Source organism: Macaca fascicularis, chromosome 15 (assembly GCF_037993035.2).
Source record: "Macaca fascicularis isolate 582-1 chromosome 15, T2T-MFA8v1.1".
NCBI lineage: Eukaryota > Metazoa > Chordata > Mammalia > Primates > Cercopithecidae > Macaca > Macaca fascicularis.
In genome coordinates, this window is record NC_088389.1 from 99595330 (window position 1) to 99619284 (window position 23955).

A 23955-nucleotide genomic window follows, 5' to 3' on the forward strand; every position below is an offset into this window, starting at 1 on the left:
TGGTTGGGGAATTTAAGCTGTCTTCAGAGGCTGACTTTTAAAGATTGGCTGTCAGCTGGTTGGTCTCTGAAGATGGTGCAGCCTCCTCTTTTACAATGCAGTTCATGTGTACCCATCACAGAACTGCTCAGCAATGGGAGGTTGGCACCAGCAAGGAGTGTGTCTTTTGTTTTGCTTTGTTTTGCTTTTCCATTCATGAGCACTATCTAATTTGGCAAAAGAGAGGACCAATTTCTGTCTCTCTCTCTAGTAACGTAAAGAATTGTATGTGGAAACCAAGGGATCTCCACCTTGGCTGAACTGGCAGAGGCAATGAATAATACCTTAAAGCCACTTTTACCAACTGCTGTGTACGAAGGTCCAGCTTGAAGACTGGGTACCATCAGTGGTTTGTTACTGGATCGTAGTGGCATTCATCCAACTGTAGTGCCCCTTAAGCTTTCCTAATGTCTGTACATCAAGACAAAGCACCTTTCATTTATCCCGTCACACAGAGGGTAAGGTCACGTTTGTTGAACAAAAGTGAGGGCATTTAGCATCCTTTAGCGAAACTGACCACTATCACCCAGGAATTGTGTAAGTACTAGTTTTGTCAAAAGTCCCCAGAGCCCCTACTGATGATTTGGTTATAATCTGAAATAAACGAAACTCACTAAATGGAAAATGCTGCTCTAGAGACAACAAAGCTCTTTGAGTCTCAGCTCCAAAACTGGACCCCTTGTGTTAGTTTGAGATGCTAAATTAGTTTTAACCCCATTGCTTACCACCACATCTCTCAGTCCAGTGCCACCAAAACTAGCACTTGGTCATCAGGCTCTAAAACCCCATAAACAAAGCCGTGATGTTATTAGTACACACAGAGGAGAACACCAGCTGACCAAAGCTTCTGTAAGTGAAATTCTACCCACCAGCCCCTGTGGTGTGAGGGCCTCATGTGGAAGTAATTGGGTATTTGGGCAGGGAGAAACCTCTGAAACTTGTAACTGAATCCTGAAAAGAATAACAGAGGAACGTCAAGTCTGAGTTAAGCCATTCCTATCTGCTTGTGACTTTTCTCCTGATGTGAGTCTCATCTCCCAATCATGTTTGTTCCTGATCAGTTTGGGCCATTATTTTCCCTCCCTGGACTTTGATTTATCTGCTAAATGGGGAATTCCAGATGGTGGCCAATGCTTCCTCAAACTTCAACATTGTGTAATTGTGAACATACGTTGCCATTAAGATATATGTATTTTTAGACTAAGACGAGCAGTAGCTTTGGCCTTAAAAATGAACTTGCCTCAGAATAGGTGAATATCGGAATGCCAGAGCTGGTCTGTGATTGAACTTTAACTGCTTCTTAGTGAATAAGTGGGGAAGAGGACAGAGAAACTTCTGTTCTTTATTTGAAATTTCTTTCTCCTTTTTTGGAGCTAAACATGCCCTTTTGTGATGTGATAGGGATTGTAATGTGTGTTTGCTTAATTGTTTAGGTTCTTACTTGGCAAAATAAAGTTGGAAATCCAAGGTTGAATTCCAAATTTTTGTTATCGAAATTTTACTGGCCCATGGGATCCAAGCATCTAGAACCACTGCTTAAAACCCCATAGCTGAGTTTTCCAAAGCTTCAACTTATGCCAAGACAGGAAAGTCAGTTGTTGGGTGGTTTTTTTTTTTATACCCTACATAAGTGCACTGAAGAAATATAAGGTAAATCTTTTTTTTTTTTTTTTTTTTTTTTTTTTTTTTTTTTTTTTTTTTTTTTTTTTGAGGCGGAGTCTCGCTCTGTCGCCCAGGCTGGAGTGAAATCTTAAACTGTTAGGAGGTCTACTCTTTTTCTGACTTCATTTTTGCTAAGTCTGGATGCTGAGCACAATTACCCAACAGGTAACCCCAGTCTCAGGCAAGGAAAGCCTGCGGACTTCAGCAGGCAAATGTTGATTGCAGTCCTTGTGTTTGAATGTTGGCAGTTCGGCCATGCTGGAAGTTGCTAAGCACTTGGTACCTGTGCTGTGGAGATTCTGTGGGGAACGTCTGTGGGCTGGCACCCACATCTACACACAGTAAATGTGCCCGCGTGAGGCCTCAGAGAACCAAGGTTGTTGCCTGCTGGCTGACCTTCACTGGACTTGCCGTTTTCTCTGCACTCGTGCTCCCCTGACAAATATCCAGGCCCAGCAGGGGCCAGCGATCTCATTAATTTGCATTTCCTTCACTAGACTTCATTCATGTCAAGCTGGTATTTGTTATTCATTGGAGCAGCTTAAATATGTGGAGGTAAACAAACCTTCTGCTGTGGTGCTGAGCATGGAGGGCTCTATTTGGGGGAAGAGGGATCAGTTTATGGCTTTTAACCTCTAACTTTTAAAATCTATTTAATTTTGTGAATGATAATACATAGCAAGCTTTGTCCTGTTCTTAAAAGGAATACTGTGAAAAGTTTCTTTTGTCCCTGTGCCTTTTTTCAGTGTCCAACTCCAGTTATCACTGTTACTTGTGGCTTGTTTTTCCTTCAAGGATTTTTTATGAATATGCGTGCCAAAAGAATATTTGTTTTCTTTTTTATACAAGTGGTGACATACCATACACAGCATTCTGCATCGTTTCATCCACTTAACAATTTATCGTGGAGATCTTGCCATGTCAGTACGTAATAAGCACTCTTATTCTTTTCTTAATACCGCATAAAATTCCATTGTGTAGCTGAATCATAATTAATTAGACGAGTCCTCTCCTGAAGGCCATCCAGGTTGCCATAATGAGTAACCATGTTCACATATATTGTTTTGGACAAATGCTAGTTTATCCATAGAACAACATAGGCATGTATTTGCTGGATCAAGGAATTACATGTTTGTAATTTTGATAGCAGTTGTGAAAATGTCCTTTATGGGAAAAAATATCTCAATTTACATTCCCACTAACAATATTTCAGAATACCAGTTCTCCTCAAGCTATATCACAGTTGTGGATTTTCACCAGTCTTCCAGGTAAAATGTCTCTCAGTAACATTTATTTTATGAATAAGGTTGAGCATCTTATGTTTGAGTCATATCTTTTCATTTCTGTGAAGTGCCTGATCGTATCCTCAGCTATTTTTTTAAGTTAACTTTTTGATCTTCTTTTTTTTTTTTTTTTCTGAGACAGGGTCTTGCTCTGTTGCCCGGGCTGGAGTGTAGTGACGCAGTCTCAGCTCACTGCACATTCAACTTCCTGGGCTCAAGCGATCCTTCTGCCTCAGCCCACCAAGTAGCCGGGACTACAGGTGTGCACCACCATGCCCAGCAAATGTTTGTATTTTTCATAGAGACAGGGTTTCACCATATTGCCCTGGCTGGACTTTTTGGACTTTTATGCAGTTTATTGGAGCTCTTTATATTAGGAGATTAGCCCATTGTCTGTGATATGAGTTGTAAATATTTTCCCATTTTGTCATTTATTTTTCTTTTTAACTACATTTTCAACACATTCCTCATGTGAAGTGTTTGGCTCAGGGCTGTTTCCTATATAGCCTCAATCATCCAAATGTGTTGATGGCTCCCTGCATTCAAAGTACTTTAACTTTCACCTTTTCATGTACTAAGCCACTTAATTTGTAGAGGTTCCGTACTGGGCCTGGTGAAACTCAGCTTGTAAATTACAGAGGCAACTTGAACCGAGGTCTCCCTGGACTGTAAAATCCACCATCTTAACTACCACACAGTGTATCCAGTAGGACTTAAGAGAGTACAGCCCAATCTTAATATTAACCAAAGGAAAATAGAAGCCATAAAATAAAATCTCCTAGGAGAGAAAACAAACAAAGAGTTGTGATGTACTATGAACCTAATTTATAGAAGCCACTATATGAGAATTTTCCTTTCCATTCATACAAATACAGAGGTTCAAGATTGTGTAACCTCAGCAATTAATTGTTACTTCCTATATGTTAATTACACCGTGAAGCAACATCCATTCTGTATGATGCCTCCATTAAGTATTATTGCCCACTCCTTTTCATTTTCTCTGTTTACACAAATATATTTTCTTGATTGTCCCATGTAGGTAAGCCTCCTCACAGTTGGCCCATACTTCTCTGTATCTTAATATGGCCCAAAGCTACCTAGATTTAATTCTTTTTCATGGAATGATTTAGTGGTTTTTTAAACCACCAAATACCTATTATTATTTCTGTATGCCTAAGGAAATAAAGGTTCCTGTTCTTTACCTGAAGCTGCTCTGCTGTGTGTACATGAGCATTCTTGTGTGTATGTGTGAACATGTGTTTGTGTGTCTGTCTCACTCCAGGGAAACCTAACACTATCATTTTTACACCATAACTGAATAAATCACAGTAGTCAGAGAGATGTGAATCTAAGGAAAATTTTTATAATGAATGGAAACTTCAGGGAAAGATGAATAATCCAAGGAGCTCAGAACTAACCCAAAATGAAAATAATAATAGTAAATGCAGCATCCTCTCTGATAAAATCTTGGGCCTAAAACTGCAAAAATATGAGAGAAACTCCATTTAAGTGGAACATGGGTGTTTTATCTTACCTCTTTGAATGTTGAAGGAAATCTGCTCCAATAGAATGAGTTCCTTTGTATGAGATAGAAGGTGAAAAAGAGAGAAGAAATTGGCAACGCTCTTAGCCCACTGAAAGCAGCCTGCTTCAGAACCTAAGGCATTGTGGTTATATTTACTTGCTTGCAAAATTGAGTCACGAAGGATGTTATAGGTCTCTTTGAGCCTCTTTGCTTTTACCCTTTATTTCTATATAATCTACATTTATATTAATAAATTATCACGTGCCATATACGTTTCAGAATCATTCCTTTTGACAGTCCCATGGGATCGAATCCCCTCCTAAATCCCAAAATATAGAAAGAGAAAATGGTTGGATACAGCACCAGGGCATCATACGTTAGTACTAAATATTCAACTATGCTTGCTTAGAGAAACAATAACCATTTAAATGAGCAGATGATTTGGGGGTCATTCCTTACAATGTGACTGCTCTTCTCTCAGGCAGTCTTAGTCCCTGTATCACTCTCCTAGTGTGTAGCCTTGCTGCTGCCTGAGTGTAATCCTGCCTTTCAAGATAACCATTTATTATATGGTGCTAACCCCTAACAACACAAGCCAGCTCCATCCTCTGGTACTCAGCAAAAAAAACAACAAAAAAACAAAACAGTCATCGGTAATCGTGCAGGAGGAAAAACTAGTTGCATATGATATATTGAATAGATACTTCCTAGTTTTCAAGGGTAACCTGTGACTATGCTGAATTTCTGCCTTACACATTGATTTTCTAATGTAATTTCCATGTAAAAATCACATCTTCTCTATTAGCATTATGTTGAAGACTCATTCTTTCACTCAACAAATACTTATTGAGTGTCTGCTATGTGCCAGGCATTGATGCAAGAATCTGATTGATCTCAACAACTTAAACTGTAGTAGATCCAAAGTGTTTATTCTGTGCTGAAAGTCTTTGTCATTTGCCCAGTCCTTTTTGTGTGGTATCCATAAAAAGCAGACCATGATAAACTTGCGTAGGCTCTCAATGTCCCACCTAGAATGTAGATCAAAGGGATCTTGAACCTTTACATAAAATTCTATTGCATTGTTCTAATTTTTCTGAAAATTTTAACAATGAAAACACTGAAAAATTTAAGAATGAGTGTCTTAGGTGGTTTGACTGAGCTCATGTATTAGGTAATACTGTATGGAGTCAAAGAATAAAAAGGATGAGACTGATAAACATCAACATTTAGGCCAGTGGATCCCTCAATGGATCTGACCAGTAAAAAGTACAGAAGGGGATTCAGCTGTATGGATAATGTTTTATGTCTTAAGCAGCATTTTGGATTCATTGATATGCACTGGTTTATTCTTTGTACATTTTATGTATCATAAGTATTGTGTATAATTTTTCAAAATGAACCCAGAAAAAGGAAAAGAAGACAATGATATACTGGGGAATGGAAATCAGGTTTTAAATTTTTTTAATATGTAAGGTCTCTTTTTTTTAAAGTGTAAATAAAAGAGTTCAGATTGAGGTCCTATTCCGTGTGATGGTTCTCTTTGTTGGTAGGATGTTTTAAGAATTAATTTCACTTATCCCTGGTTAACAATGTTTGCCAAATATCCAAACTTCATGGTTAAAAAAAATGCATTTTTGAAATTGCTCCACACTCTAAGGCCTAGATCTTTTACCCAAAGCATTACAATGTCATTATACTGGTGATAATGGAGTGATCTTCCCAGGAAGAAAGCGCAAAAAGATAAATGAATTTTCAGGCTTGTGACACTGATTGACAGGGAATGCCTGCACAGAGTGACCCTCACTAACTAGCATCTGTTTCTACCTGGTGATCATTGGCCTTTATGACATGAACTTTGAGAAACCCACTCTCAGGGGATGATTTTTCTAGAGGTAACATTGGCCCAGGACTAATACAGCTAGAATTTGCAGTCACAATTGTCCTTGCTAATGTGTTCTTTCTTTCTCTCTTTTTAATATTTTGACTTCAGCGAAGGGAGCAATCTGACCCCAGCACATCACTACCCAGACTTTAGATTTAAGACATACGCTCCATTAGCATTCCGATATTTCAGAGAACTTTTTGGTATCAAGCCTGATGATTACTTGGTAAGAACCTGTCATTTTTCTTCCTTCTATAGAAATGTGTGATGTAAACATTTGTCTCGTAGCAACAGCAACAAGTGGCTTGTGTCTCTCATTTTATAAAGCTCTGGGGCATAGTAAAATTTCCAAGTTTTATAATGATTATAAATTTAGCTTCAAGAAATGTTGATGTGACTATGTAGCTTTTACTGATAACTGCAAAATCTGCGATGGTAATTGATATTTAAATAACTATAATATCAGTTGTGACTTCAGATAATTATTCTAACAGATATGTTATAATTAGTTCTAAATACTCCTGTGAATTTTGCTGATTAGATTCTATTCAAAAGCCTTTCTATGTTAATTGCCTTATTTGTACCATTCCTCTAAACTACCTTGGCCCACAACCATTTCACCTTGACCTACAAATTTGAATAAACATTTTAAAGAATCTGGATAGTTTTGTTCTCAAGATCTCTTCAGGCAGACTTTTTAAACATATTTTTATTTGATACAAGGGCATGTTTTATCCTCAGATTTGTCTGTGCTCTTCATCTGCCTTCTGGCACACGAGGTACAGACACAACAGCCTTTTTGTGAGAGGTAGTCTGATGTGACCTCAGAGTTTTACCTCATTCCTGTTCAAGGAGCCAGGAACTTTCTGTTGCAAGTGAAAAAATGGTTTGTTTCATAATTTGATCACTGTTAACGCCCTGGGGCTCTTCAAAATTGGTTTCCAAAAGACTGTAGGAAGAATGCCATCAAATATTTATTGTGCATCCCATTCTGAATGATCTTAATAAGACTTGAGCCAGATCCTGGGACAGTGCTTTTCAGAGGAAGTATAGCAACACGTGTAACAAAGAGTATATAATATGCATCTTATACTTTGGATAAGATGTAAATAATTAAAAGTTGATTCTACTCTGTGCTGATGAAGACTCTCTTATGTCTCATCTGAATCTTGTAAAAGAAAAAAGAAAATCTGTGAATGATCTTCTTTATTTGGTCCGTAAGAAAATCATATGACTTCTGCCTAATGAAGCAATACTGCTTTCTCAAGGCACATCAGTAAGTCTCCAAAGAATGGTGAGGGCAAGGTAGAAAGTCCCTGGCATCCTGCTGCCCTTAAATGTATATATTGCTCTTTTTCTCTTACCACTCCCCTTTAATTGAAGCCTCAGGTGCCTCTACCCGTCACTACCAATGCAAGTACACAAGCACACACATTTGTTCTCTATCTCTGTGTGTGTGTGTGTGTGTATGTGTGTGTGTGTGTGTGAGAGAGAGAGAGAGAGAACATCCTTTGGTTTCTAGCCATTCTGTAATTACTGAAGGTTGTCATCATTCAGAAAATGTGTTTGAGATGGGGTTTACAATGTGGTTATACTGATGATAATGGAGTGATGTGTTTGAGATGGGGTTTACAATGTGGTTATACTGGTGATATACCCCCAATGGGGTTTCGGTATTATATTATGGAAAACAAGATAGATCTCTCATCTTCTGCCACACACTCAAATTTAATGGATTCTCTTTCTGAATTTCCTTGAACTTCTCACCAGCTGAAGAGATGCCTTAGACTTACGTTTCACACTGCTGATCCAGTCAGTATGACCAGATGGATGCCTGTCTTTAGCCCTCCCATATCCATTGCCCCAAAGGCTGGACGTCCATTCTTTCATTCATTCAGACCTCACAAATTTGCTTTCTTTGGGAAGAGCCTTTTCTGAACAACTTCCCATACAGCCTACCCGAGTTTCCTAATGAGTCTTTAAGCTGGAAAAAATATTTTCATAATGTGGTTAGAGTATTTACAAAGGAGCATAAGAATCTAGCTCATCACTTCTCACGAGAGAAGTCCTTGTGCCTGTAGCTGGCAAAACGTAATCAATCAGTGGGCACTTTGAACACCTATTATATCTAAAACACTTTGCTAATACTTGTAGGGAAATTCAAAAAACTACAAGTCACGACACACAAAGAACTTAAAATCAAACTGGAATGCTAATTTGTCTATGTAGAAAGCCAATCAACTCTACCAGGCAATAAATGTAGAAACTGAAGCAAAACATGAAATACTCTAGGGTTGAGGTAGAGGTCTTTCTCTTTCTTGGGGTGATGATTAGGAGGTCTTCTTATGAGCATGGTGTGGTTTTAACCATGCCTTAAAAATTACAAGGGATTTTAAAAGGTAGAAAAGAGATGGATGCTCAGGGGTGAAGGGTTGGAAGGGGCACTGTAGAACCAGAGATGTGGATGTATTCAGTTTTCAGAGGGACATTTAGTGGACCAATATGGCTGGAGGGAAGAGTTTTTATCAGGAACATTATTAACATTAACAGATAGGTCCAGGCCACTCAAATAAACAAGCTTCTAAATTATAGGAAACTAAGGAAATATAAAGATTGACTAGATATTTGATGGTGTTGAGAAATAACTTTTTTGGTGGGATAATAATATCATGGTTCTATTTTAAAAGGAGGATCCTTGTCTTTTAGAGGATACGCTGAGATACCTATGGATAAAATTGTTTGATATCTGGGATGTACTTCAACAGAATCTGAGGAGTTGGTCAAAGCATACAAAATTTGAATTAGACAGCCAGGCACGGTGGCTCATGCCTGTAATCCCAGCACTTCAGGAGGCTGAAGTGGGAAGATCACTTGAGGTCAGGAGTTCGAGCCAACATGGTGAAACCCTAAAACTACAAAAATTAGCTGGGCGTGGCGGCACGTGCCTGTAATCCCAGCTACTCGGTAGGCTAAGGCAGGAGAATCACTTGAACCTGGAAGGCGGAGGGTGCAGTGAGCCGAGTGCAGACCTTTGCACTCCAGCCTGGGTAACAGAGCAAGACTCCATCTCAAAAAAACAAAAATAAAAATAAATAAATAGCAAAACTTGAATTAGAGAGGAGGAATAAATGTGGGAGATCGATTCTACATGGTCACTATAGATAATAATAATATATACTTGAAAATTGCTGAGAAAGTAGATTTTAAAGATAAATGCTTGAGGTGATAGATATCCCAATTACTCTTATTTGATCATTACACATTGTGTATAGGTATCAAAATATCACATATACCTCCAAAATATGTACAACTATTATATATCATTTTTTTAAAAAAAAGAAAAAGTTCCCACCACAAAAAAAGTGATGAATATGTGAGGTGAAGAATATGGTAATTAACTTGATTGAGCCATTCCATAATGTATACACACATCAAAACATCGTGTTGTATACCATAAAAATATACAATTTTATTTATCAATTCAAAAATTAATCGGAAGGATTATATACTCTAAATGGGTGAATTGAATGCTTTCTGACTTATATCTCACTATAACTGTTAAAAATAAATAAATTGAATGCCCCCAGCCCCAAAAGAAAAATCTGAGGGAAGTAAGGCAGCAGAGTGGTTGGAGGTCTAGAAGAAACAAGATTGGCCATGAGTTGATCATTGATTGATCATGAATGAGTTTACCATTCATGAGTTGATGCTGGAAGATAGATACATGAGTGTTAATTTCACAATTTCTTTTCACTTTTATGTATGTAAATATAACTTAAAAGGTAGAGAGAGGCCAAGTGTGGTGACTCATGCCTGTAATCCCAGCACTTTGGGAGGCCAAGGCAGGTGGATCACCTGAGGTCAGGAGTTCAAGACCAGCCTTGCAAACATGCCGAAATCCCATCTCTACCAAAAATACAAAAATGTTAGCTGGGCATGATGGCATGAGCCTGTAGTCCCAGCTACTTGGTTAGCTGAGACAGGAGAATCACTTGAACCCCAGAGGCAAAGGGTGAAGTGAGCTAAGATTGCACCACTGCACTCTAGCCTGGGCAGCAGAGCAAGACTGCGTCTGAAACACACACACACACATGCACACACACACACACAGACCCACAGACGATGGGGGAAAGATAGAGCCAGGTACGTAAGTGTGTTTTTGTTTGATTCCATTTGTCCACCTCCCTCATTCACCATGCACATGGTTCAGTAACTAGACACATCTCTGGGGCTTGCAAGAAACAGAACAAAGGCAGTGGCCCTAGCTAAACATGACTACCTGGTCCCCAACAGCAGCTGCCACCCACCTGTGCCTGCACTGGAGACACCTGTAGCACAGGACTGAGGCGATTCCCCAATAAACCTTGGAGTCTCTGGAAGCTCACCTCCAAACCGCTCTATCTGGGGCCACACCTAATGATCTGGAGTGTGATCGATGAGGAAAGGGTCGTTTACATGACACAGCATGCTTAAGTGTCAGGTATAATAACCTTCAGTGACTTTTTAGCTCAATCCTTCATTTTACAGATGAGGAATCTGAAGCTGGGATCAGCAAAGGGAGATGCCCAAGGTTACACACACTGGTGGGGTCAGAGCCTAGATCAAACAGTGGTCTCCCCAAGAGCTTGAAGACCCTTCACCAGGTGGCCTCATGCTTCCCATATTTGATGAGAATCACAGATCTCTTAGCAAATATGTACTCAAGCTAGCCTCTCCCTAGCCCATTGACCTGTGATTGTCCATTCTGAAGAACACAGCCGAAAGAAGTCAAACACCTTTAACAAAACACATTTTGGAAGAGTTTAGCTAAAGGAAAGCACAGAAACAGGAAATAAGACATTGCTTGAAAAACCCTGTGAAGAAACAAAGGATACAGTGCCAGTCACAAAGTACATCATGGTGGCTGGCAAACTTGGGCTACTCAAACCCACACTTGTGAAGATACAGTGATGTAAGTCGGGGGTGTGGGAACAATCTCTAGCCGTTGGTAACTCCATACTTAGGTGTAATATTGAATACCTGCGATTTGTGTGTATTTCTACTTAGTTTTTTGCTGTTGCATCTGGATTCCTGCCTGAATTATTCTGTTTATGTGTTCAGTCCCATTAAAATTTACCATGTGCATGCTGATAACAAGTTTCATGTTGAAACATGCATAATTTGGATTGTGAAACAGCATGGTGAAGGAGCTTCTGCACGCAGCAGTGCAAACTTTCCTTCTTCCTTATTTTTTCCTAGACAAACACCTCCCAAGGCAAAGCCAAATGGCCCCAGAGCATTCCCATCTCTGCTTGGGCAACCAGCCATGGGTTCTTTCCTTCTCCATCATGTGCCTGGTTATTCAAAAATCCAGTAGAACTTACATGAGTCTTTTCAGGCTCACCTGTACCAATAAGAAAGCGAGCAGAGTGAATATTTCATACTATCAGGGGAAGAAATGGCACATAAAATTATCTCCGCCACATGGGGCAAGTTTACATTGTTAATTTACATTGGCAGGGCCCAGCTGGGTTGTGCTTTGCTCTTTCTTTTTCTCCAGTGGGTATAGCAGGGAGACCCTGCAGGAAATAGAAGCAAGAGCATGAATACATTAGAACAGCTTGCACAGATGACAAGTGCCTGGAAGGTGCATAAAACCCAGGAGCACGCATGGGGGCGTTTGATCATGACTAATTAAAATGTTCCCATCTCTCCTCTTCATTTGCTCTTAAGAGGCAATGTTGCAAAGAAGGTGGCTTAGAAGAGAATGTAGTAACTGAGTTGTAGAGTGAGAAACCATAGAATTCTACAGCATAATGGTGGTACTCCTGTTCAGTATCATAATCACAGTTTATTGCACATTGATGCTGGGCTATGAATAGCCCCCAAAGGGTTATTAAAATGGATCAAAACAATTTATTATTTCATTCATGTTATATATAAATGACATAATAAAAGAATATTTGACAGTGTAGTAACCAATGAAATAGCCTTCATATTATGTCACTGCATTTTTTTTTTTTTAATGTCACTGCTTATAGAAGAATTGGAGACTTTCATTGGGAGCAGATGTTTAGGTCTGAATCCAGTTTTTTCTAGACACCTCTTTCTGGATCACCCCCCTAATTTCTCTATTTGCAGCCTCTAATTGCTGCATCCTTTGTTGTTTTCATATTTTCACAACATAAACTCCTACTCATAAGGAAGTTCTGCGTCAGGAATTCAAATGCCATGGAGCAAAGAATCCAAATTCCTAAAAAGAGTCTAGGGTCTGCCTTCACTTTTTATGAGAGCTTGGAGTCCACACCTTTGTATTCCAGGGTCCCAAATTCGTGAGTAAATGAGAAACCCAACATTTTCTTGCTTCACTCAGAATGCTTTCGTGTCTCTTTGGATCACCCTGAAGTCATGGGCAGTAGGCTGAGAACCTCAGTGCATCCTAGGGTGGTGTCAGCTCTTCTTACCTGCCTGTGGAATGAGTATATTGTAGGCCATGTGCTTCTCTCACCTGTGTGTGATCATGTCATAAAATTAACAACAGCAATACGTGGTCACTCTTTGCCAGGGATTTCAAAAGCATTCACTTTAAAAACTTCCAGTAACTTTCCGGTAGATATTATTACCTTTATTTTTAGAAATGAGGCTTCTAAAACTCCAAGATGCTAAATTCCTTACTCGGGATCACATAACTAGCAGCTGGTACAAATCTCATGCCCTTTTCACGAGTCACTCTTCCACAAGAACACTTTGTCTGCACACATGGCTGGGCAAGCGCTCTCTGATTCCTCTTGGTTTTTATGGCGTCCTGTCTGCAGTCTGATAGCTATTTCTTTTTTCCTAACTTATCCTCAACTCATCTGTAGGCTTAGGCTCTAATGCTGTTTAGTAAGAGATTGTTGAGAAGCAAGGCTAACAGAATGAAGGGGAAGTGGAAGATGAAAGTTGCCAGTGACTTAGGAAGCCAGCAAACACTTGCTTCTTTCTTTTCTTGGATAATTTTGTTTCCTTTATCCTCAGTATTTTCAAAACAGAATAATGTAAAAGGTCATATCTAGAAACTACCTTTTAATCATGTTTCTGCTAGTTTCTCTCTCCCTCCTCTCACTTTTTCTTTCACTGTCCCTCCTTTCAGGTTTTTCTATGATAGGGACTTAAGTATTCACAAGCTCAGAACAAAACTTTTGGGATTTTTTAGCCTTGATGTTTTTTCAGATGCCTATATCCTCAAGATATGGCTGTTTATATTACAAAGCTGTAGTAATCAAAACAGCATGGTACTAGTATAAAAACAGACACATTGACCAATGGAATAGGATAGAGAGTCCAGAAATAAACACACACACACACACACACACACACACACACACACACACACACACACACATCTGTAGTCAATTGACTTTTGACAAAAGTGGCAAGCACACACAATGGGGAAAGGATGGTCTCTTCAAGAAATGGTGTTGGGAAAACTGGCCATCCACATTCAGAAGAATGAAATTGAACCCTTACCTCACATCATAAACAAGAATCATCTCAAAATGGATTAAAGTCTTAAATGGAAGGCCAGAAACTGTAAAACTACTTGAAGAACACATAGGGAAAAACTACTGCACAGTATTGATTTGGGCAGTGATTTCCTAAATGTGACCCCAAAAGCACAGGCAAAAAAGTAAAAATAGATCAAAGGGATTGCATCAAACTAAAAAGCTTCTGCACTGCAAAGGAAACAGCAGAGTGAAGAGACAATCTACAGATTGGGAAAAAATATTTGCAAATAATGCATCAGGTAAGGGGTTAATATCCAAAATAAATAAGGAACTCAAACTACTCAATAACAAGAAAACTAATAACCCTATTTAAAAATGAGCAAAGGACCTAAATATACATTTCTCAAAATATATATGTGTGTGTGTGTGTGTGTGTATATATATATATATATACAGGCCAAGCATGTTGGCTCACCCCTGTAGTCCCAGCACTTTGGGAGGCTGTGGCAGGTGGATTGCTTAAGCCCAGAAATTTGAGACCAGCCTGGGCAACATGGCAAAACCCCATCTCTACAAAAATACAAAAAAGTATTCAGGCATGGTGGCACATGCGTGTAGTCCAGCTACTCAGGAGGCTGAGGTAAGAGGATCACCAGAGCCTGGAGAGGTCAAGGCTACAATGAGCCATGATCAGGCCACTGCACTTTAGCCTGGGTGACAGAGCGAGACCTTGTCTTTTTTTTAAAAAAAAGACAGATGGCCAATAGATACATTAAAAAAGTTCAACATTCTTAATCATGAGAGAAAACCACAATGAGATATCACCTCACACCTGTTAGAATGGTTATTATCAAAAAAGATAAAAGATAACAAGTGTTTGATGAGGAGGTAGAGCAAAGGGAACTCTCATATACTGTTGGTAGAAATGTAAATTCATACAGCCATTTTAGAAAACAGTAGGGAGGTTCCTCAAATAGCTAAAAATAGAGCTACCATATGATCCAACAATCCCACCACTGGGTATCTATCCAAGGCAACGGAAATGAGTACAGTGAAGAGATGCCTGCACTCCCATGCTCTCTGCAGCATTATTCACAATGGGAAAGATGGAAACAACATAAATGCTCATCAAAGGATAAATGGATTTTTTAATGTGATATATATACACAATGGAATACTGTTCGGCCTTTAAAAACAACACAATTCTGTCATTTAGAACAGCATGGATGATCGTAGAGGACAATGTGCTAACTGAAATGAGCCAGGCACGGGAAGATAAATATCACATGATCTCACTTACTTGTGGAATCTAGAAAAATTGAACTCATCGAAGTAGAGGAGAATGGTGATTACTAGAGGCTGAGGTGGTAGGACGTGGATAGAGAACAAGGAAAATGTTGGCGAATGTATACAAGTCTGTTAGATGGAAGAAATCAGTTCTGGTGATCTATTGTATAGCAAGGTGACTATAGTTAATAGTAATGTATATCTTTCTAAATTAATTTTTTAAAGTGGATTTTAAATATTCTCACCACAAAGAAGTGTGTGTGGTGATGGATATGTTAGCTATTGTGATTTGATCATTCTACAGTGTATTCATGATCAAAAAATGTCACATACCCAATACATGTATACAATTATTACATCTCATAGAAAAACAAATACTGCATGTTCTCACTTCTAAGTGGGAGCTAAGCTATGGGTATGCAAAGACATGCAGAGTGGTATAATGGACATTGAAGACTTAGAAGAGGCAGGGTGGGCAGGGGGTGGGGAATGACAAACTGCCTGTTGGGTACAACGTCCACTACTCAGGTGATGGGTGCACTAAAATCCCAGGCTCCACCACTATGCAATTAATCCATGTAACCGGAAACCACTTGTACCCCTAAAGCTATTGAAATAAAAAAAATTGAAATTAAACAAATCATTGTTTGCCAATCAAAAATTTAAAAATAGAAAAATTTAAAGACGATGTGGTTCTTTAAGCTCCTGCTTCTGCCAGGCTGGGTCTATCTCACACCTGCATGGCCTCTTTACCTTTTTCTCTGCCACCCAGTGTTTCTCTAGTCAATGATGTGGATTATTAGTTAATAAACACTGAGTTTAATAAAACCAAAAACAGTGATATTTACAGCCATACAATTGTTGGTGGAGTTCAGCCATCTGACAGAAATTTCTTGAGTACCTACCACGTATGTAGGCACCTACCATGTTCGAAGGCACAGGTCTTGGAACTGTATCACGGTGTAAGATAGTCACAGTTTCTGCTGCACAGAGTTTTACAATCTCTGCAACTCGGGGAAAAGGAAACAGGCAATTGCAGGATTTTGTGGTGACTTCTGTGATGAGAATATCCAGGGCCAGGAAGCAATTGATCTTTTATCCATGGAACCAGGAAGAGTTTTCCGGAGCAAGTGCTGTCTCAGCAGGCACTGAAAGCTGAAGCTGTGGCAGCAGCTTATGAATTATGCTCCCTACATCTTCCCTTTGTCTTTCTCCAGTGGTTTCCTAACCCAACAGAGAGGTCCTCTGCTCCAGAGCCTCCAATGGCTTTTCAGCTCCCTTAGAAAAAAGAACAAAGTCCTTCCAGTGGCCTATAGCACTGGATGTGGTCTGTCCCCCTGACCTCTCTGGCTCCATCCCTTTCAGGGCTCCTCCTCGCCCTGTCTGCTCCAGCCACTGGCCTCCTGTTGTGCCTTGAACCCACCACGTCTCAGGCCTTTGCATTTGCTCTTCCCGCTGCTGAAGTGCCCGTTCCCCAGATAGCCATGTGGCTTGCTGCCTGGTCTCAACCTCTGCTCCAATGCCACCTTTGCAAGGAGGCCTTCAGTGACCACCCTATTTGGAATTTACTGCAACCCATTCCTCACTCTTTGCTGGTGTTCTCTGCTGCTTTTTCTATGATCCATTTTTTCTCCCCTGCACTTACCACATTCTGATGTGTAACGTATTTACTTGTTTACTGTCTGTTTCCTCCTACTGGGATATAAGCTTTATGAATGCCTGGGACATAGCAGATGCTCAATAGGCATTTTTTAAATGCTGATTAAATACAACAATGGGTGGTAGGCAGGTGGAAGTAGAAGGGAGGTTGTCGCAGGCACAGGACAACGCAAAAGCCTGGGAGTTGAGAGTATGCAGCACTTTTAAGAACCATCATTCTGAGCAAACTATCACAAGGACAGAAAACCAAACACCGCATGTTCTCGCTCATAGGTGGGAATTGAACAATGAGAACACTTGGACACAGGAAGGGGAACATCACACACCAGGGCCTGTCGTGGGAAGAGGGTAGGGGGGAGGGATAGCATTAGGAGATATACCTAATGTAAATGACGAGTTAATGGGTGCAGCACACCAACATGGCACATGTATGCATATGTAACAAACCTGCACGTTGTGCACATGTACCCTAGAACTTAAAGTATAATAAATAAATAAATTTTTAAAAAACTGAAAAAAAAAAAAAAGAACATGAGAAGTCAGTCTCTGGGGCTAGAGCTAAAGTTGAAGGAGGAAGTCATGAGAGGGAAGGCTGGGGAGGAGGCTGGGTCATTCATGGCCTTTGAAAGCTCTGTTAAGAACCATTGATTTTTAGATCTCATAAATAAGTGAGAACGTGCAATGTTTGTCTTTCTGCAAAAGATGTGAAAGGCCAGAAAAACATGAAGAGATTTGCATTTCAGAAAGATGCCTAGTTTCCTGGTGAATGTACTGGAGGGGATGAGCGTGGAAAATTAAGACCAGAAGCTTGCCATAACAATTCAGGCATGAAATGATGAAACTTTTGAACTTAGGATGTTGGCAGAACTTAGGATGTGAGCAAGTAGCATCAACAGTCTGGATAGGAAAGATGGGAAAATGTGATGAGTCAAGGATGATGCCCTAGTTTCTGGTTTGGGGAACAAGGCAAATAATGCTTCCATTCTCTAAGGGAAAGAGGGAAAAGGCAGAGAACAGGGAGCAGATGATCTAGGGTCACCATGTGCAGTTGTGCAGGCTGTGCACTACTCAAGCTCTCCTAGCTGGCCGAGGGGAAGGAGTGGAGACTGGAATCCAGCCGTTCTTTTTTTTTTTTTTTTTTTTGAGTGGGGTCTCGCTCTGTTGCCCAGGCTGGAGTGCAATGTTGCGATTTCGGCTCACTGCAACCTCCACCTCCCAGGTTCAAGAGATTCTCCTGCCTCAGCCTCCCAAGTTGCTGGGACTATAGGCGCGTGCCACCACTCCAGGCTAATTTTTTGTATTTTTTTGTAGAGACAGGGTTTCACTGTGTTAGCTAGGATGGTCTCGATCTCCTGACCTCATCATTCACCCACCTCAGCCTCCCAAAGTGCTGGGATTTTAGGCATGAGCCACAACACCTGGCCCCAGCCTTTCTTCTACTCACCAACTTTGTATCCTGGCCCGGAGCTGCATCTCTCTAATTACCACAAAGGCACCATATGGGCTAACCACAGCCTTGAGATTAACTTGATTGTGAACTTCTTGCATATAAATTGTTTGTGGTATAACCAAAATAGAAATGTCTATTAAAGTGTTAGATGAACAGGTCTTGAACCCTAGTGAAAGATCTGGGCTGGAGATACAGATGTTGAAGTCATCTCCTTGTTGAAACCATGAGTAGATGACATCTTCTGGGAAAATCATGAAAAGAGAATAGGGTTGGTGTTCAAGGGATAAAACACAGTGTGGATCACATCTTCGCTTGTTATTTTATGGACATTTGCTGGAAACAAAGCACCTTAGTCAACACGACTGAATTATCTCATTGGACAGATAGGATGATTCATGATGCTATTGCATGACTCTGGGGGTAAAGAGTGTATGTCTGTTTTTCATCATAGAATTATTAAGATAAACAGACCAATTAAATCTGTAGAAATCTCACAGAGAGCCTTCTTGGTATATCTGGAGCCTCTTTTAAAGCCCATAGAGAGAGCTTCTTGTTTCAACATAGCCAAGATGTGCAGTGCTATGATTGTCCTCCTTGGAGGTATCACATACATCAAGTGTATGTTTTAATGTTTATTCATTTACTCTTTTAGTATTCCATCTGCAGTGAACCTCTAATAGAACTGTCTAACCCTGGAGCCAGTGGATCCTTGTTTTTTGTGACCAGTGATGATGAATTTATCATCAAAACAGTTCAGCACAAAGAAGCTGAGTTTCTTCAGAAGCTCCTGCCGGGCTATTACATGGTAAGGAACTGCACATCATGAAAGCTTCTACTTGAAGTTTAATTACTTTCCTCAACAGTTTTTTTCTGTTGTTTCTTCAATGACTCAGGCATGTTTCTTTCTCTTTGGTAAGCTTTATTCTGCATTTAAAGTATGCTATGACATTCATTGAATAGATGTTTTAAAGTAAACTAGAACTGAATGGCAGAGCATAGTTGTTGAATCCCACAATCCTGAGTTCAAATCCCAACCCAGCCAATAATTACTTGTGTGACCCTGAGTAAGCAGCATAACTGGTGAGCCTTAGCTCCCTCAGTCTTTGAAAGCTGAGAAAGACTTATCTTACATAGTTGTTGTGATAAAGCAAGGATACAGGATATATAATAAAGGAAAGATAAAGGAAGCAATGCGTTGCAAAGCTCTTTGCAGCCAGTACGCAGTAATCGTATAAATGGTTAACTTTCATTGTTCGCTTATTACATGTTAAGCAAGGCCTTAAGTGCTTTGCATTCATTAACTCATTTAATCCTCACAGCAACCTTGGATACTACAATGATCACCATTTTATAGAAGAGGTAATTGAGGCAAAGATAAATTAAGTAACTTGCCATGGGTGATTCAACTGGAGAGCTGCAGAGCTGGTGCTACAGAAGCGGAAAGGGCTCCAGAGAATGCATTTTTCACCCCTACACTAATACACCAGCACATATTCTATGTTAGCTCTTCCCAGCTACTAGACTTCAGAATTTATAATTTCATAGGTAAATATGATAATATGAAAAATCACCTTTCATGTAATCTTTTAGAGACAAAGGAACAGTAACCTAGCCTGGATGGATTTACTATACATTTACTCCAAAATTTTCAAAACTAACCCCACTTTTCCTAAATCGTCCAGTCATTTTCATACCTCCAGTTTCATTGTACTTTCATAACAGTTATTAATTTTCTATGATTGGAAGGGCTACATGAAGCTGTCTGGATTTCAGAAGCTCAAGTTCTGCCAGTCACTTGCTATGAGTGGTGATAAATGTCATCTTTATTTTTAAAAATTCATTCATGAGATGCCATGTAATCATTTTATGTAAAAATATAATTTTATTCCAAAATCTGCTAGACACAGCATTAAATACTTAAATTAATCTCATATAGAAGTATAGAAATCAAAAATCTCAATAAAAATCTTAGTGGCCTGCAGGCAGATTTTAAAAGATTTCAATGCTGAACAAGTATTTTTTTTTTTTTTTAGAGAAAACAGAAAATATATAAAAGCCAAAAAAAATTCAACTAACTATAGTTTCTTTCCTAGAAATATATATTACTAAAATTTGGTATATGTGCCTTCAATTATACTTTGTTTGTGCACACATTTTAAAATTATCTGAAATTAGGATCAAATTGATATAATACTATTTTATAACCTGCTTAATTAGTAAATCTTAAAATTCCATAATTCTGAGCTCAGATATACTTGTCCTCTTGTAAAACTGCATTGGCCATATGTGACTACTTATATTTAATTAAAATTAGAAAAAAAGTTAAGAGCCAGGCATGGTGGCTCAACCTGTAATCCCAGCACTTTGGGAGGCCAAGGTGGGTAGATCACTTGAGCCCAGGTGTTCAAGTCCAGCCTGGGCAACATGGTGAAACCGCATCTCTACAAGAAAAATAAAAAATTATCCAGGCATGGTGGCACACACCTGTGGTCCCAGCTACTTGGGAGGCTGAGAAGTGGAAGGATCACTTGAGCCTGGAAGGTTGAGGCTGCAGTGAACTGTGATCAAGCCACTCCAGCATGGGGGACAGAGCAAAACCCTGTCTCAAAAAAAAGAAAAATTAAATTTAGCTGAACAAGTGGTTTTATCCCAATTATGTAAGCTGGTATAACAATATAATCCATCCCATTAACAAGAAAAAATGTGAACATCATGTGGTTACCCAAATAGATGAGGAGAAGCTAAGGCCCTAAAAATTCAACATCTTTGCTTAATTAAAATTCTAAAAAGTAGCAGGGGAGTTTTTAAAAAAAAAAAAAAAAACATAGTAAATAAATGAATACACGAGTTGTACATTTATCAGTCTTCCAAAAGTTCATGTAATAGCTCATGGAGAAAAACAAGAATCCTTTCTCTAGAAACAATAGGAATAGACCAGAATGACCCTCCCATCAATAGTCCTTTCTGATAAATTTGCTAGAAATTCTGGCATTGAGTCTTGAGTACAAAAAGAAATACAAAATAAGTACAAGCACTGTTCTCTTTAAATGACAGAATTCAAAATGAGCAAACCTTCAAGAAAATAAATCAGGAATTTCTAGAAGTGATATGACTGTGGCAGATTTGCAGGATAAAAAATAAATCTACAAAATCCATTATATTCCATTATATAGATGATATAGAGTAGGAGAATATAAGAGAAAAAAGAGATCCTGTTCATGATGACAACAACTTATAATGAACATTATTAGAAAAATAAAGAAATAAGTAAATAAAGTCATGTGAGTACTGTAATTCTGATTGGGAAAGCAAGATATAGTACGTGGAAAACAAACAATAATCAATTCAGAAAGAATGTAATAAGAAAAATGCTAAAATACTTGAATCTATAAAAACAAATGTTACAAACCCAATATGAAGGAAACTACAAAATGTTATTGAAGGACATAAAAAAGATCTGAAATAATGAAGAAATATGCATTGTTCCTGAACTCAGTATTGTAAAGATTTCAACTGCTCCCAAATCAACTTATAAATCCAGTCTAATTCCAAGCAAAAATTCTAATAGGATTTTTCAACATAGCTTGACAAAGCCGATTTCTGTGAAAGTGCGAGCAAGTCTCATTTGAAGAATGTTTTTTAAAATGAACAATTAAACAGAAAGTTTGTAAGAATGGAGAAAACATTTTTGAAAAAGAAGAAAAACAGTAGGCCTGCTATAGCATATACCAAAAATCTGTAAGGCTGTAACTAATGTTAAGGATGTAGGATGAGTACAGTTTTAGACAGATAAATTAATGGATTCAAATAAAGTGTTCAGAAATAGATCTATGTGAATTTGTCTACTTACTGTATTGACATGGGGGGATTTAAACTCAATTGGAAAATGTCAGACTGTTCAATAAGTATCCATTTGAGGAAAAAATTAAATTCTCTATTTCAGATCTTTCGCATACACACAAAATTAATTCCATAGGGAGTAAAGACCAACTGTAATGACCAAAACTATTAAAAATTTGGAAGAAAATAAAAGTTTATGACTTTGGGATATAAAAAAGCTTTGTTAAAAACAAAAAGCAGGCCGAGCGCGGTGGCTCAAGCCTGTAATCCCAGCACTTTGGGAGGCCGAGACGGGCGGATCACGAGGTCAGGAGATCGAGACCATCCTGGCTAACCAGGTGAAACCCCGTTTCTACTAAAAAATACAAAATACTAGCCGGGCGAGGTGGCGGGCGCCTGTAGTCCCAGCTACTCGGGAGGCTGAGGCAGGAGAATGGCGTAAACCCGGGAGGCGGGGCTTGCAGTGAGCTGAGATCCGGCCACTGCACTCCAGCCTGGGCGACAAAGCGAGACTCCGTCTCAAAAAAAAAAAATAAAAAGCAAACACACACACACAAAAATAAGAAACAAGTAAATAAATATGACCACATCAAAAGGCAACACATTTAGGCCAAGTGCAGTGGCGCATGCCTGTAATCCCAGCACTTTGGGAGGCCAAGGCAGGAGGATCACTTGAGGTCAAGAGTTCGAGACCAGCCTGGCCAACATATAGTGAAACCCCATCTCTACTAAAAATACAAAAATTAGCTGGGCGTGGTGGCACACACCTGTAGTCCCAGTTACTTGGGAAGCTGAGGCGGGAGAATCACTTGAACCTGGCAGGCAGAGGTTGCAGTGAGCCAAGATCATGCCACTGCAGTCCAGTCTGGGTGACAGAGCAAAACTCCGTCTCTCAAAAAATTTAAAAAAAAATTTTTTTTTAAGGCAACACATTTATATAACAAAAAGTACCAGACACAAAATTAATATAAGCTCATTGAATATTTCTGGAATGAAATAAAGTGAGAGCAGTGGTTTTCTCAAATGTTGAGAATTGGGGGAAGAATCAAGGATAGCGGAGACACTTTTCATTGAATACATGCCCTTTTGTAAACTATTTTAATTTCTTATCTACTTCAAAAGGGAACAAAAATAGGTATGTATTCCCTTTTTTTTCTTTCTTTCTTTCTTTTTTTTTTTTTTTTTTTTTGAAACGGAGTCTTGCTCTGTTACCCAGGCTGGAGTGCGGTGGCGCTATCTCGGCTCAGTGCAACCTCTGCCTGCCAGGTTCAAGCAATTCTCCTGCCTCAGCCTCCTGAGTAGCTGGGACTACAGGCATATGCCACCAGACCAGGCTAATTTTTTGTATTTTTAGTGTAGACAGGGTTTCACTGTGCTAGCCAGGCTGGTCTCGAACTCCTGACCTCATGTTCCGCCCGCCCCGGCTTCCGAAAGTGCTGGGATTACAGGCATGAGCCACAGCGCCTGGCCTCCCTATTTTTTTAAATAATAAAAAAGACAACAGACTGGAAGAAACTACCCCATATAGATGAGAGAAATGATAAATATCCAGAATATATCAAGAATTTCAACAGTGACAAAAACCTACAGAAAAAAAATGAGCAAAATTATCTTTAAGGTGAATAAAAATACATAAATAATCAGTGGCATTCAAATTTTTAAAAACAGGTTTCCATTTTTCACTAATCATGCTTACAAAGATTTTAAAGTTTGGGTACTGTTCAGCACTGGTAAGAGTGACGGGAAAATCTATGTACAATCTTACATAGTGTGGTTGTAAATTGGTCTGCCATTTTGGAAGACAGTTTTGCAGGAGCTATTAAAATTTTAAATGTTCATCCCTTATACCTTGGCAATTCGTT

The 23955-nt window shown here is 39.2% G+C and overlaps 1 protein-coding gene across 4 annotated transcripts in view; it reads left to right on the plus strand.

Moving 5' to 3' along the window:
* Positions 1-23955, plus strand: part of PIP5K1B (phosphatidylinositol-4-phosphate 5-kinase type 1 beta) — a 306533-nt gene that overhangs the window by 166931 nt on the left and 115647 nt on the right. For all 4 annotated transcript variants that reach the window (XM_065530660.1, XM_065530659.1, XM_065530661.2 and 1 more), the window contains 2 exons: positions 6500-6617; positions 18906-19058. In XM_065530660.1, the coding sequence (XP_065386732.1) occupies positions 6500-6617; positions 18906-19058 (271 nt within the window). The remainder of the gene's footprint in view (positions 1-6499; positions 6618-18905; positions 19059-23955) is intronic.